The sequence below is a fragment of the Sinocyclocheilus grahami genome, unplaced genomic scaffold (genome assembly GCF_001515645.1).
Source record: "Sinocyclocheilus grahami isolate Dianchi unplaced genomic scaffold, SAMN03320097.WGS_v1.1 scaffold555.1, whole genome shotgun sequence".
Classification (NCBI taxonomy): domain Eukaryota; kingdom Metazoa; phylum Chordata; class Actinopteri; order Cypriniformes; family Cyprinidae; genus Sinocyclocheilus; species Sinocyclocheilus grahami.
The window spans coordinates 955736-972551 of NW_015505734.1; the positions used below are offsets into that span (position 1 = coordinate 955736).

The 16816-nt window shown below is 38.6% G+C and overlaps 1 protein-coding gene across 1 annotated transcript in view; it reads right to left on the minus strand.

The window, feature by feature from the left end:
• Nucleotides 1–16816, minus strand: part of adgrb1a (adhesion G protein-coupled receptor B1a) — a 112823-nt gene that overhangs the window by 82232 nt on the left and 13775 nt on the right. Inside the window, 1 exon segment of the mRNA XM_016239154.1 lies at nucleotides 7159–8073. Within this exon segment, the coding sequence (XP_016094640.1) occupies nucleotides 7159–7852 (694 nt within the window). The 5' untranslated portion in view covers nucleotides 7853–8073.

A 16816-nucleotide genomic window follows, 5' to 3' on the forward strand; every position in this document is an offset into this window, starting at 1 on the left:
ATAATATGTACATATTATTTGTAAGTTAAAATGCTGGCTCAATTTACCCCAGAACATTTGGCTCACTTTGCCCCATAGCTGCCATTTTGGAAAAAAAAAAATAGTTAGCTTGCCAATTCAGGCTAATAGAGCTAAATGATTTGCATGGTTTTATGTGTTGCTAAATCACATATATGCATCATAAATATTTTTAGACCTGAATAAATTTGCTTTGAATAGGCAGCCATTACATCTGTTATTCAAATATTTTAAAAGTGTATAGTTGCCAAGATACAGGGGTGGGTCAACTTACCCCACTCTCCCCTATTTTTTGACTGTACAATGGAAGCGAAAATGTTTGGCTACCAACATTCTTCAAAATACTTTCTTTTGTGTTTCACGAGTTTGGAGTTTGGAACGACATGAGGGTGCATAAACGAGATAATTTTCATTTTTTGGTGGACTATACCTTTAAATAAAATAATATCATTTTATATATATATATAAAATGATATTATTTTATTTAAAGGTATAGTATTATATGCTATTCAGCTTCTACACTCCGCAAAAACACTGTGTGGCATTCCTCATGCCTGTTTCTCTGTTGTATTCCTCACTGGTAAGTTGCTATGGATAAAGTGTCTGCTAAATAAATAAATGTAAATATAGGCCTAAATGATAATGTATATAAATAAAAACTTGAGGTTGATGCGCAAGACGCTGAAAAGGCATCATCATATTGGACAAAAATGTCCGTGTTGAGCATACACATAAAAAAAGTCTGGGTGTGGAACAACAAAACGCATGCTGTGTGACATGGCTCTTATGTTTAAAATGGATTGGGGTGTTTGACTTCCAAATGTGCTTTGTAATAAAGAATTCTGCAGGGAATTTAAATAAGCAGCAAATCGCTTGATGCTTCCAACAAGTTCAAGTCAAGTCAGTGCTGTTCAGTGTTCAGTTTCACATATGCCAGGCGACTCAGTGCAAGTGAACAAAACACGCTCGCTGCTATCCAATCCGCACTACACATTGATTCGTTTTAAATGGTACATCCTGGGCAGGACTTAGGGGGGCGGGGGCCCCTGGGCTTGAGGTTATGTTTGGGCCCTATACCTACACTACAAATGCCTTCAAATAGAACATAATTATGGAGTAACACAAAATACACAAACATATGCTTTGAGGTTCAAAAATAGTCTAGGCTATAGGCAAAGTTTAAATGTAATATTGAATATTCATTATAATATAATAAACAGGATGTGTTCTCTCAGCTGTGAGATCAAAACCCTGAAATAACTGAGCAAAAAAACAAAAAAAGCCAGAGATGTTGGCTTATTAGTATTATAAAAGTTATTGTCATATCTGTGTCCTCTTATGTCAGTTTCTTATTTAATCAATCAATCAATTCAATCGAATAAAAAGACATGCTGGCTATTATCAACCAAATTAAATCACTATCAACAAATTTCATAGATGGATTGTGTATAAATGTTAAGTTTAAATATAAAATTTTAATGTAGAAATATTAAATGACTGCAAAAATGAAATAAGCTACTTTTTAAAATATGAAACTACAACCGCCAGTAGGTGGCAGTAAGTGACTGTCTTAATGAGTAAGTTGAATCAACCGATTCGTTTAAAAAGCTGATTCATTTAACTTTGCAAACGACTGTACTTAATAGCCTGATTGAATCATTTGCTGGTCCGTGTAACACTGAGGAACAACACACTGTTGTTCGGAGACACAGCGGTTCTGCTGTTTGTTCTATTTTCTTTCTGACGGAGCAAAACGGAATTTTGTGTCTGAAAGTTACTCTGTAATTTGTTGTTTATTGTACATTTGCGATCGTGCAGATATTCGAAAAAAAATTAATAATCAGGACTCTTGTTTGTGTGATAGGCTAAGTCCTATATCATAGACATAGCTATGTTATAAAAACAGAAACTCATTAAATTGTTTTTTTTGTTTTTTTATAATTTTGATTACATTTCTTTCTCACTATCTGTAATGGCAGTAAGACGAGAGAGAGCGCTCAAAACTCATCAGATGATTGCATAATTTAGTGGAACATTAATATAGTAATATAGTATCATCCTCTGTAAAGAAACGAGGTGTGAACATTTGAGAATTTATCATTATCTTTCTAAATGTGCGCTCTTTGGGGCTAATGAAAGTTACTCTGTAAGTTGTTGTTTATTGTACATTTGCGATCGTGCAGATATTCGAAAAAAAATTAATAATCAGGACTCTTGTTTGTGTGATAGGCTAAGTCCTATATCATAGACATAGCTATGTTATAAAAACAGAAACTCATTAAATTGTTTTTTTTGTTTTTTTATAATTTTGATTACATTTCTTTCTCACTATCTGTAATGGCAGTAAGACGAGAGAGAGCGCTCAAAACTCATCAGATGATTGCATAATTTAGTGGAACATTAATATAGTAATGTAGTATCATCCTCTGTAAAGAAACGAGGTGTGAACATTTGAGAATTTATCATTATCTTTCTAAATGTGCGCTCTTTGGGGCTAAGGCTTAATGGAGTGTTTAAAGTAGCCATGTGATAACAAACCAATCAGTACAGACGCGATTCATTACGTGCGTCCTTCTTCTATGTGAAATAATCATAAATACCAGTTTATGCTGTTTGACTGTGGCCTCAAAGGTCGTAGTTGTAAGCTGTAGCCCCCGGCTGGCCCGTTTAGATCTTGTGCAGTGGAAATACGGCTAATAATTTCTGAATTCTGACTGGCATATAACGAACAAATCAAACAAACGTAAACGGGCAAAGGCGGGGCCCCCTACAAGGCGGGGCCCATGGGCTGCAGCCCACTCAAGCCCAATGGTAAGTCCGGCCATGGGTACAACCAATCATTTCCGAGGATCTGTCAATTAAGGGGCCAATCATTTGTAAGGATTTTAACGCAGGCATTTCTGGACAAAAAGTGTTCTAAGAGAGAACAAAATTAGCCCCTAAATATATAAAAAATCAGTCCTCATTGTCACGCCCCTGGACTGTCTGAGTGTGTTTTTGCTCCCAGTGACCTAGTTTTTCCCTTGTCTGATTGTGTTATCTGATCCACCTGTGTCTCGTTAATTACCTTGTTATGTTATGTATTTAAAATGTAGTCTGCCCCATGCTTGGTTGTCGAGTCTTGAACGTGTCCATGTGTTACGTGTGACTCCAGCCTGCCCTGTGTTACCCCTTGGATTATCGTGATTAAAGACCTTTGTTTGAGTTTACTCCTCGTCTCCTCGCTCCTCACAGTAGTGCAACCCTGACACTCATCTAACAGTTACAGCAGATGAGTTACAATACCAGTCATTACCAGACAAGTCCCACTCAAATTCTAAGCAGTTCCAGACAAACAACATTAGGCCGCTGAAATCATTTTACTTAAGCTGCGAATGGTCACCTTGAGCAATGCTCATGCACGTATCAACTCACCAAAACATACCCAAGTTGCAATACTATCAAATGAAATACGTTTTATAAATAGCATACTTTGTATAATAACGAAGCTTATAAAATTACAATTCTGCCATCATTTACTTACCCTCATGTTATTACAGACCCCTATGGTTGTTCCGTGAAACACTAAAGCAGACTGTGTTGGATGGCTTTAATGAGTTGAACTCAAAAAACAAATCTTTATTATGACCGGTGTTGTGAACCGGACCAGATGAATCATTGAAAAAAATTTGACTCAATGAACGACTCATTCACAAATCGGATATCATGAGCACTCCAAAGATTTCAAGTTGTTGAATGGTTACAGAAGACTTGAAATGTACAGTAGCACGTGAGTCATATAAACTAATTTCACAATGCTTTTACATCCTTTTTGAAGTTTGAAAGCTTCAGTCCCCCAGTTGAATGTTATGATGCACACAAAAAAAAAACAGAATCAAGCTAGAAGTTCCAAATGTAAACCAACAAATGTAAATGAGTAAATAAAGAAACACCATTTTTGGTGGTGAAGGTTTATTTATTTATTAAATTACTTTCTTGACAATTAGGCCTGGGCATTTTACTTACTGGCATTTCCAATATTTACATTATGATTCTTAATCTCATTATTGTAATACAGTATTTTTTTTTAATTGCATGAAGCACCTCTCTGGGGAATTCTGCAGATTTAGAGCTATGTAGCATCATCGTGACAAACATGTGGTGGTATCATTGTAAATAGAGATGGTAAAACTGAAACAGCTTAAGTAAAGTAAACAATGGACCACTGATATTCTTATGAACAACAATATAACACCCTCTTGGAACAAACACCATCAAAAATCCCTCATTGAAAGTGTGCATGAAATAGTGATGAACCCCTACAGCAAGACAGATGTCTGACAAATTCCCCCCCCAGCCCCAGCCCCATCCCCTGTGTGTGTTTACGATGGACTAGTACAGTCTCACAGCTAACATACGTTCTGAAAACACATATACACACCCTAATGCACACCCAACCTGGGGCATTTTTTATTATCAAGCATGGAGGCAGTAAAATTGCTTAATTAAAACATGAATATTTTATGAGCTCTGGAGAGCTGTGAAGGGGCCATGAGCTAGCATTTGCAACGGTAGGAGAACGAGAGTGAGAGAGAGAAAAAGATACAGACACAGACCATCCGTCCAGCAGAGATAAGTACTGTGCTTATCCTTCTCAGAGCAGTGGGAGCAGTTTTATAAGCTGTACGCTAAAAACTTGTGTGCCCCTGGTGACCAAACATGTTCATAACACACACACCCCCACACGCAGTGACAGAGTGCTGCCCGCACAACCATTTTCAGCCATCCACAATGAAACGGCTCAGCATGAAACGGCTCACTGGCGTAAGTGTGTGTGAGAAACAGAGAAAAGAGACACGACTACAACAAAACAGTGATAAGTTAAATCTTGTTATTGCGCCTAAAGATGAAGAACTGAGGACTATGGGGGCAGTCAATTTAAATTCCTTAGTTTAGCAACATCACAGCCAAGCTATTATCGACTCCGCTCTCAATTCAAAGTGCCTCGCTGAGAAGTAACAAGTACGTGCTTTCATCTAGCTTAACCAAAGCTCTCTGAGACACATTGGTCCTGAATGGCAAGAAAGTGCAAGTCATGAGGACAGTATTTTCTACTGTCATCACCTCACACCTGAAATTCTCTCCCATCTTTTTCTCACTCGACTCCTCTTCCATTCTGTCTCTCAAATCCAGCCCGTAATCTGTCACTGCTCTGAGCTGCCAGAGATGAATCTACTCATCTCCCATGATGCCTTGCCTCTGAGCAATGGGTCACATTCACACAATAGACACGCCTTTAGCATTTTAAGATGGAATGCACTCTCCCTCCCTCATGTGTCCCTCTATTTAACTCTCCACTTTCCCTCTTAGGAATCGGAGGGAGGTGGGCTATTTCCACCTACAGGAGATGTGGGAGGAGGCACATCTCCAAATTGGCCACACATAAAATGGACAGCATGCCATTAAGACTGAGCTAGGGATGTCCGCAGAGCGATAGGTCTCGGAGAGTAGCATTGTAATGATGCACAGCCTGTCTTTCAAAAGTCATCTTTCATTTGCCTTTCTGCTTTGGCTCCATCCGATGGGCCCAGCCAGACATTCCTGGCTTGCCTCCCAAGCTCACGATCAATTTATGAGATGTTCTCTCTTTATCCGCACCCTCCGTACATCTATTCTAGCTGCCTTGCTTGTCTTAGGGGCCATTCACATAGGATAAGTTCTTGCTGTGTATACATACATTAGACGGACGTCTTTGATTGTTGTGATGCATCAGGATTGAGGATGGGCCACGGGCTGCTGAACTTTTTATATTAATTGATCTTGTTCCTCCAATTTTTATGCCTTGCAATCTTAAATGTTTGGTTTTCTGTTATGTATTCTACATTGTCTACATTGCAAATTGTGATTTGTCTCCAAGATAATGTTTTCAAGCTGGCTAACACAGATGAAGTTTTGTTGAAATTGCAAAAATAATTTGCGATAATCTTGGAAGCATAAGTAAGAATGTTTTGTTGAAAACCACAAACCAATCTCTAATGTTTTCCATCTGATGCCATACTTTTGATTTAAGTGTGATTTATGAATGTATGGAGTGACATTATAACTGTATAATTTTAACACCTAATTTAATGAGAAATATAAGAATTTCTAGCAAATATATACACTACCATTCAAAAAGTTTGGGGTTCATAAGAATTCCAAACAACTAGATTGTTATGGCAAATATATATATATATACATAAATAAATTTATTGGTTTTTGAAAAAAGTCTCTTATGCTCACTAGGCTGCATTTACTTTATGAAGAACACAGTGAAAACAGTAATATTGTTAAATATTGTTACAGTTTAAATATAAGTATTTTCTGTTATAATACATTTTAAAATGTCATTTATTCTTGTGATGGCAAAGCTGAATTTTCAAGAGCCATTACTTCAGTCTTCAGTGTCACATGATCCTTCAGAAATATGTGGTGAGGCAACTAAAAATTTGAATTAATTTCTAGTAAGAAGGATCACACATACTATTAATTACACACCTTTAGTGTTCTTTTACAGATAGTTTTGAACACTGTGAGTTGTGGAGATCCGTCACCCCCTTGTGTTTTTTAACAAGCAGAAAAAAGTAAGACATAAAAGAGAAGAAGAAAGAGAAAGTCCACAGAAAGGTCGCAGTGCAATGGGGTGAGTGATCTTCCAGTCCAATGGCTTCAGCCTCTCCTAGGGGTTGAGTTTCTGTGCCACACCAACTTATTGAGAATAGATCACATCACACTCAGTAACCGAGCCCATTCCCTTCCTAATAATCAATCTCCAAGCACATCACCACCACTATCCCGTGTCACTCCCAGAGCATGTCTGCCGCATCAACTCTCCCACGGGCCGATTCAATATCCCTATCTGAACCCTCACAGGATCGCACATGGCGCCAAGAAACCAAGGTCACCCAGCTAGGACACATCAGCTGAAACCTAAAACCTTCTCTTTTTTAACCTCCTTCAGTTCTCTCTGAACTCTTGTTTCTTCAGCTTTGATTTTTCTGTTGCTTTGCTACTAAATACATCAAGCTACCAAACCCACAGTGGGAACAGAGAACAACAGTTTTTAATTCAATAACCATTCAACCATGCTGAATTATAACTTGACAAAAACTGTTAGCTTACCGCTAGTGTCAGCTGTTCCTTTTTTCACAACAGGGATGCAGTTCTCCAAGTAGCATCCATTGGTGTCTTTGTCCGGCGGGGACTGGTCCCAACATTGGCATGGTGTCTGCATGATGCCACAGGGCCGGCTGGAGGTACTGTAGGTCAGGCAGTCCTCCAACCATTGGCACAGCATTTGACAGGCAGCCATGCTGGGGTTACGCTTCCCAACCACGAGATACTCCACCTTAAATTCCCCATCACCATTCCTGGACCCGGCACCCGCTCTGGGCAGCCCTTTCCGGATCTGCAGGAATTGTTTTCCAGCTTCCAGGAAGGCAACGTGGGTAGAGGCATCACACAGCTTCACCACCTCGTCGAAGCTCTCCATCCCGAGAAAGGTTCGTGTCGTCTCCAAGAAGGAGTCAAACTGGAAGGTCCGGTGCTGTCTGGAAATGCAGTCTCTGGTTGGTTTTGTGACCTTGATGAAGATGGTGTAGCGCCGTGGGTCGGGGTTCTGCAGGGTCCAGGAGCAGGGTGTGCTAGGAAATACAGAGGACGAGAGGAAGAATCCAAAGAAGCGGCTCTGGACCAGTGTGGAGCAGATATCAGACTCCGGACCAGAGGGGGCAGCGTTGAGCATGTCCAGCCACAACAGTTGAAGAGGGAAAAGTAGGACCAGCGATAAACAATTCCGGAAGAATTTTGATATCATGGCTGTAAACGGCAGAACAGTGTGCAGAAAAGTGTGAGGCTGAAGATATCTCTTATTGGGCACCTTTTCTTGTTAATGTAAGATCAACAGCCTCGTTTTGTAAACTAGCTGATATTCTCAGATGTTTGCAGAACCGTCTGAACCGACAGCTCAGGATGAGAGGGAACTTCGGCTCAATGATCTAGTTTGCTGTCCATGATGCCAGACGCCCTCACAGAGATCTGCAGGATTAGAGAAGACAGAAAAAAAGGTTGTATTAGCCAGATAGGAAAACAACAGCAATTTTCCATTGACCAGATAAGAGTGAGCATAATAACTTAAAGTGTGTAGACACCGACACAACTGACTTTGGTACTTAGAAATTACCATGCTGGGCTATATCGATCGAGAAGTGCTGCACCTGTGCTTCACATTCAAAAATAACTCTTTGTTCCCTGTGAAGCAGTCACTTTCTGCAAAAATGTCACCCTCAATCTTGTATTTCATCAGTGAGCTCAATAACTTGTCCAATTATGGGGCAATCAATTACAAAAATATGAACACCTGTTGTCATTCATTATTTTCAGTGCATTTGCTTCATGCCAAAATGATCAATAGCCTCAGCCCTCTGCGAATCATTAGGCTAAAAGCGGCTGTATCATCTCTCAGACGGGCCTGATTGTCATTCTTTTCCCTGACAATTCAGTGTCTCGTGTAGTTTTACAGCACTTAAAGATAAGAAATATGTGAGGTCACGTGCAAGAGCAGTAGACAGACATCTTGGAGACTATTCTTATGTAATCGCAACTTTTCCATCTGCCATTAGTCACTTTACAAAGTGAGCGTCCTGGCACCAGGCTCACCCTGAAAGCCATATACCATACAGAAAGATACAATGCATATTTTATTTTAGGTTAATCATCCTTATCTAAAGGCATTAGCTTTGTTCCTTATATTCAACATGCTAAGAAATCAGACGAACCCAGACAGGGGAAAAAAAGTACACTGAGTCATAAAAGTTCTAAATATGCCTAAATACTGGTGGATTCTGGAAATGGATGAAGAAAAATGGGACGCTTCATTCACATGAAATGATGTGATATTTAAAATAATCATTACTACTTTAATATGTGTAATGAAACTGTTCAGCAATCTTAGTACGCTCCTTCCTCTCAGTATTATTAATAAATACAGCAGTCGCTATCGGCGTATATAGCAGGGTATTGTTGGAGATTAGGAGTTTCCACAAAGATACTGGATAATGCTGTTATGAATGCGTGTGGGTGAGATCGATGTGTGTGTCTATGAGAGTGTGCATTCTTTAGAAAAAGAATGAAACAACAGATGTGTGAGTATGTGTGTATTTCAACCACAGCACTGAATGCAGTTTCGTGAAAAGATTCAGTGTTAATTTTTGCACCCTATTTTGTTTTAGTTATACTTTTTGTCTTTTGATGAAAGAAGTCAATATTTTGTCATGCTATATTCACCTATTTTAGTCCATTTTACTTCGACTGAAATGGCATATAATTTTAGTCCACTGAAATAATTTTGAATGAGCTAAAATACCCGTTAGCAAAGTGGTTCATTTAACCATGTTCAGCTCTTGCAGCTCAAGCAGGGCGATCACAACCATTCAATGCTTGGATTATTTTAATTCTTTACATTTTTCTTCTCTTAAAACTTACTTTGTGCATTGTTTCCTATAGAACATTGCTGTTATGTATACTAAAACATACAATACCGTACATTGTTATGATCACCCAGTAATTATTAATATTCATTCAAATTTCACAAACCTGTTTCATAAACATTTCATATCACTTGAATAATGTTAATTTGCTGTTCAGTAAGTGAGTCAGATTCAGTAATCATTCTGGGGTGCGTTTCCCAAAACAAAAGCATTGTTAGCTAACTACGGTTGCAAGTTCCATTGAACTCTATTGGTAACAATGAAACTTGCAACCAGTTACTTTTTGGAAACGCACCTCTGATTTATTCAGTAAGGTCATTTAGTGAAACATTTGTCAGACTGATTCAAGCCAGTCTATCTTTAAAACAATGATTCATCTTTTTGATCGATTCTTTAAAAGAACCTAGCGATTTTCTTGTGAATTGGTTAATAGGAGCAATTTGTTTTTCAATCGGACTACATGAGAACTCAACACAGAGGTTTTTTCTTGACATTATTTCACATTGCACTTTATTTTTTATCTCATCACATTCAATTCAGGCTGCATGCATTCAGCAGTGGAAAATTGGTGCAGAAAACAAACATTTTGATCAATAATTTCTTACATGAGGTCAACAATGAGATTAACTAAAGCAACAAAACTAACCCAAACCTTAACCTCTCTCGCTACAGATCGCATCCTGGAGTCCTAGTGGCACAGCCTGGGGTGAAAAGCAGACCAGAATACATGGATGCGGCTGACTGCACAGGTGGTTTCGTTTTTTTATGGGCAGATAATATAAAAAAAGCTTCAATTGATCTTAGCATGACCTCAAACATTGCCTTACACACACACACACACACACACACACGATGGCACATATCTGCTTGGTCCCAGATAAGCTCTGTTCAGGATGCTCAAAGTATAAGTCTTTAAGTGAAAGTGTGGGCGTTTTTTGAACAGAATAAACATTGTTTTTCATCCCAGTGGTATCTGTAATGAAGCTGGAGGTTGTAATCATCTAATCTGTGTCTTAACTTAGCCTTGACATTAACCGGGACATTCTCAAGGCTGAACCTCATGAAACACCTTTACTGATGCAGGGATGATCACTCATCCATTCTATTCTGCCCTAATAAATTTAGCTATCCCAGCATGCATTGGATGGGGTCTGTGAGTGTCGCATAGTGGCCAGCTCATTACACACATGTCTTGTTTATTGATCAGCAGCACTGACTCACTGAAAACTGCTATTCAGTTAATTGAGCCCTCGCTTTGCACACTATGTCACTCTGGAAGAAAAGAAAAGCTATAAAATGTACATTTTGGGTGAAATATAATCCACTAGTGCCAAGTGAGAAAACAGACAAGTTTGACTAGTTTAGCTTTAAAGAGATACAGCATTTGCTCATCCACAGGTCATTAAACTGAATGTTGCAAAACAACACTGGACACCATTGACTTTCAATGTATGGGCAACAGATTTTCTTAATATCATCACAAAAAAAGGAATACAGATACAGATTTGGACCAAGATGAGGGTGAGTAAATCACAAAATTTTCTTTTTTTGGGGGGGGTGAACTATCCCTATTAGTCATTGCCATTCACAAATAAAACCATTTCCTAATCAGTCACTCTCACATGTGCATCAAGTGTGTCGAGATCAGTTCCATGCTGTCAAGGCATTATGGAAACACTGACTGCTTCTCACATACCGTTAACAGCCTCAGATTTTGAATATGTCAAAAAAATTGCTCAAGCAGAAAGGGCTCACGTACCATCACTGGCTTCTGAGAGAAGAAAAAGAGAGAAGGAAAAGAGAGACAGAATAGAAAATACAGGTATTTTCTCATTGCAGGATTATACCATTTTTAGAAGGGCCATGATGGGGCCTAGTTTCCACATTCATTAGACAGAAAAGAAGCCATTGAAGATAATCATAATTTCTGCAATCCGTCGGAAAAAGAAACCCACCTTCATTCAATTAAGCTTCTGACCTGTTACTTTGTGTTGAGGTGCCATTTCATTATTCTTTTTAATGTTTGTCAGGAACAGCATGTAATCAAATTATGTAACTGGAAATGGTGTTTAAAGTATGGCTGTTAGTTTGTGTAAAAACATTGGGTGGGGAGAAAAACATGAAGGAGTTAGAGGACGAATGGAGAGAGAGCAACAGATAAAGAGAAAGATAGAGAGTTGGAGAAGGGAGAGAAGACAGGCTGTCGTTTCTCATGGGTGCTCTCGTTCATCTGCACCTCTTTCTGGGCTCCACCCCTTATTTATTTTTTCTTCCTCTCACATCAGAGAGTTACAATGACACCCCAGCGAACAAGGTTATTTTAGCAAACAGAAGGCAACAAGCGTTGCTGCCTCTTTCAAGACCAACCTCATTCTCCTCTATTTGCGCTCCAGCGTCTGTGACAACAAGAGCTAGGCCTCGTGGAATTAAAGAGATAATTATCTGTCTCTGGTGATGAATGTGTTTACCATGCTAAATGCCAGACCTTCTTTCATCAACTTATAAACCGTTGCTTTTCCAATCAGACCAAGTACATGATGAGGAGGGATCTTGCATCAGAAAACAGTTAATGTCAGATGGAGGTGCTTTTGTTCTCAAAAAGTCCTTTTGAGTCCTTCTACAGGGATAGTTCACCCAAAAAGATATGAACTCACCTAATGTCATTCCATACCTGTATGACTGACTTTCTTCTGCAGAAAATAAAGATATTTTGAAGAATGTTGGGGTTCTAACATTGGACCCCACTGACTTTCATTGTATGGGCAAAAGAAAACATGAGACATTTTTCAAAAGAACTTCTATTGTGTTCCACAGAAGAAGAATGTCATACAGGTTTGGAATATAAATGAAGGTGAGTAAATTATGACAGAAATGTTACTTTTGGGTGAACTATCTCTTCTGCAGATGTTGAAGTGAAGTTACATTTGCAAAACTCACTGTTTACTTAGGCATCGAATATCATACAACAAATTCGTATTTGCATTAGAACCTAATGCTGTTCCTCACCGACAGTATGACTTTAGAAGCACATTTTTAGTTGTATGGACTATTCTTGGAGTTTGAATTTTTTCATGTCTTTCTTGTGTGAAAAAGAGAAGCTTATTCTGCAAAATGTCCCTTTTTTGTTCCATTCAAGAAAAAAATAATCATATGGTTTCCAAATTATGTGAATAGACTTTTGTGGGAACTATCATTTTAATTTCAACATTCAGTGCTTCCTGGGTTAACCTTAAGCTAGGTAAACAGATCAGAGGTAGCAGTATTACTGCTCTTGAAAGAGGTGCGGAGCAGACTTATAGGATCAGAGCTTGCCTGGGAGATTTACTGAACGAAGCTAAAATGGCCTTTAAATCTAAGATTAGGAGAGTGGATATTCACACCCTTAAAAACACATTATATTGTTTCTGGGAAATATTTTGTATACTATTGTCATAAATACAGAATTTTACAGCTCTTGCAAGGCAGTATTTTATTGAAATTCATTGTACTTATTTTTCTCCACAATTATTCATCTCATATTGCTTAATATACAGAATCCATCTCAGATTTTTATGGAAGGCATTTTTAATTACTAACCTAAACTAAAGGGTGAAGATTGGATTAGATAACACGATACATTATTATTAGGGCAACATTTTTTTCACTGGGACAGTATGTACAAAAATGTACTAATATACCCTAAAGCAGAGGTGGGCATAAATACATGAAAATGTATTTAAAATACAAATACAAAATACTGTGTGGAAAAATGTACTTAAATGCAAATTACATTCGATTTTCTTTTCAAAGGCTTTAAAGGGGTCATATGATGCTTTTTTAAAGATCATTATTTTGTGTATTTGGTGTAACAGAATATGTTGACATGCTTTAATGTTCAAAAAACACATTATTTTTCAAATACTGTACATTATTGTAAGTCCTCTATGCCCCGCCTCTCTCAAACGTTCCGTTTTCTACAAAGTCCCTCCTTCCGACAAGCGCAGTCTGCTCTGATTGGCCAGCTGACCCAGTGCATTGTGATTGGCCGAACACCGCAAGCACTCGTCGGAAATGTAACGCCCCTTACCATAATCGCGAGCTTCAAAGGGCCTTTAAAGGGGTCATATGATGCGATTTCAAGTTTTCCTTTCTCTTTGGAGTGTTACAAGCTGGTAGTGCATAGATAAGATCCCTGAAGTTGCAAAGACTAAAGTCTCAAAACCAAAGAGATATTCTTCGTGTGTGTGTGTGTGTGTGTGTGTGTGTGTGAGTGTGCACGCGAGAGAGAGAGCGCGCGAGAGAAAGAGAGAGAGAGCTGGTGCTCAAACTACACCCAAACCAGCACAGCACAATCCGGCCCAACCACATCACACAGCTGCAAAAACACAATTACATTGCTTACTGGAAAGATGCTACTAAATTACAAAAGAAGATGGAGCTGTATTTAGACCTAAAAAGAGACTACAAACCAGCAGAATACCTGAGCTGTGTAAAAGATCACAAATTAAGAAAGACACTGACAAAATACAGACTGAGTGATCACTGTCTGGCTATAGAGAGAGGACGACACAGACAGAGATGGCAGCCGCGAGAACAGAGACTGTGTTCACTGTGCTCACAGAAAGAGCTGGAAACAGAGGAACATTTCTTACTGCACTGTGATTACTATCACAACATTAGAGCTGCATATTTCCCCAAATTCCTACAAATTAAACCACATTTTATGGCATTACCAAATACAGAAAAATTAAGTCACATTTTAGGGGAAGATTACAAAATGATCCCAACAGCAGCAAGATATGTATCAGCCTGTCACAAACTAAGACTGTCAGCCAGTGGACAAACTGAAGCAAGAGCATTTCTTACATGTACTGTTGTGCAATTATTATATATATATTTTTTAAATGTCTTTAATATTTTTCTTGTTTTTTTTGTTTTTGTTTGTGTACACATGTACTTATTTACTTAATTATTTTACAGATCTTTTCTTGTTTTGTTTATGTATTAAATAATCATTTATTCATGTAATGGACAATGCTTTGGCAATACTGCGCAAGTCATGCCAATAAAGCTAATTTGAATTTGAGAGAGAGAGAGAGTGCGAGAGAGCGAGAGCGCGAGAGAGAGAGAGGGGGTCACATCACAGTGGAGTCAGCTGTCTTAACCGTGGCTTGTGTACTGCAAACACATACCAGCTTGATCCCTGTGTCTGTCACACGACTCTGTAACCCTTTCGGGCTTGAACTGATGGTAAAACTAATGACATTATTTACTGTCTTTACATTTATTTTGAAAGATGAAGCTCGTGATTATGGTAAGACGAGTGCTTGCGGTGTTCGGCCAATCACAATGCACTGGGTCAGCTGGCCAATCAGAGCAGACTGCGCTTGTCGGAAGGAGGGACTTTGTAGAAAACGAAGCATTTGAGAGAGGCGGGGCATAGAGGACCTACAATAATGTACAGTATTTGAAAAATAATGTGTTTTTTGAACATTAAAGCATGTCAAAATATTCTGTTACACCAAATACACCAAATAATGATCTTTAAAAAAGCATCATATGACCCCTTTAAAATACCAAATACAAAAAAAGTATTTTGTATTTCAAATACATATTTTAAATACATGTATCTGAAATACTGCCCATTCCTGCCCTAAAGGATGCATAATAATACTTTATGGATGCATATTAGTATATAAAAGGTCACATATTGATACCTTTTGAGGGTACTGCTCCAGTGGCAATCTGTACACTTAAGTACACCTAAAAGTACAGTGGTTCTGCATTGTAGATGCTTTGACTACACCATTTGGAATTTTATTTTATTATTTTATTTTATAATGCCTCTTAATGGTTAAAATATTCTTAAAAGCATGCCATTTTCCCATTTTCTTGCCTTTGTCACAGCTTTGTATCATTGCCAACAGCCAGTCATTGTTGTCATTACATAATTTCCTGTGGCTCCAGAGTGATTAGTCACATGGCATTTATGGCTCATGTACTTGGCTCAAAAGCTTCTGTGGTAGCAAAGATTTCAAGTGATTTCAAATGACATATTTCCAAGAGGTCCTGCGCCAGATGAACCATTAAGATGAATGGGAATGCTAACATATCACTTTCTCCAGGAACAGTATTATAGACCTTCTTGACCTAAACCAAACCTGTTGTTTTCTAATGCAAAACTCAGATTGACTTAAATCTCTCAGAGGTTGATCAGAGACAGACAGAGGCTGACATCATGATTTGAAGAGACAAAGAGGAAGAGATGGACAAACTGGCAGGGGATGGAGAGAGAGTTAGCAGGACAAATGTTGAGGGGGAAGAGAGAAAACTGAACATCTGTTTGTGTGATGATCTAACAGGCTGCATCTGCATGCTCTCTTTCCCCCGGCACGCCTACTCCAGCACTGTTTATTTTCTCTGTCATCTCTGCCACAGACTAACGCTTACCTGACACTAATTTCAATTAGGCGTCTAACTGTCTGAAGAAATGAATAAAGCTAAAGAGTCACATCGGAGACAACAAGAAAGACAAACAGTAGAAGACAGATAAAATATAAAACAAATGGACATGTCCATGCCTAGGAAGCCAACATCAAATATTTAGTAGTGTCTTGAACCAAGTACACAATGTGCTTTTTAAAAATGTCCTTTACGATTGTTGGAGTTCAAATTGTATGATATGAGCCCTGTGAGATCTTGCATAAAAGCCGAGGCTGACATTACATTTTTTTTTTCTTAAAATACTTTTAATGTACTACATAAAAACTTCTGAACCAACTCAACATGCCACACAACCACACATGCCAACAAACATCCTGATGAACTTAAAATACACGGAATGTGTTAAACCAAAATGTACACTGAACAAAATTATAAACGCAACACTTTTGTTTTTGCCCCCATTTTTCATGAGCTGAACTCAAAGATCTAAGACTTTTTCTATGTACACAAAAGGCCTATTTCTCTCAAATGTTGTCTAAATCTGTGTTAGTGAGCACTTCTCCTTTTCCGAGATAATCCATCCACCTCACAGGTGTGGCATTTCAAGATGCTGATTAGACAGCATGATTATTGCACAGGTGTGCCTTAGGCTGGCCACAATAAAAGGCCACTCTAAAATGTGCAGTTTTATCACACAGCACAATGCCACAGATGTCGCAAGTTTTGAGGGAGTGTGCAATTGGCATGCTGACTGCAGGAATGTCCACCAGAGCTGTTGCCCGTTAATTGAATGTTCATTTCTCTACCATAAGCCGTCTCCAAAGGTGTTTCAGCAAATTTGGCAGTACATCCAACCGGCCTCACAAACG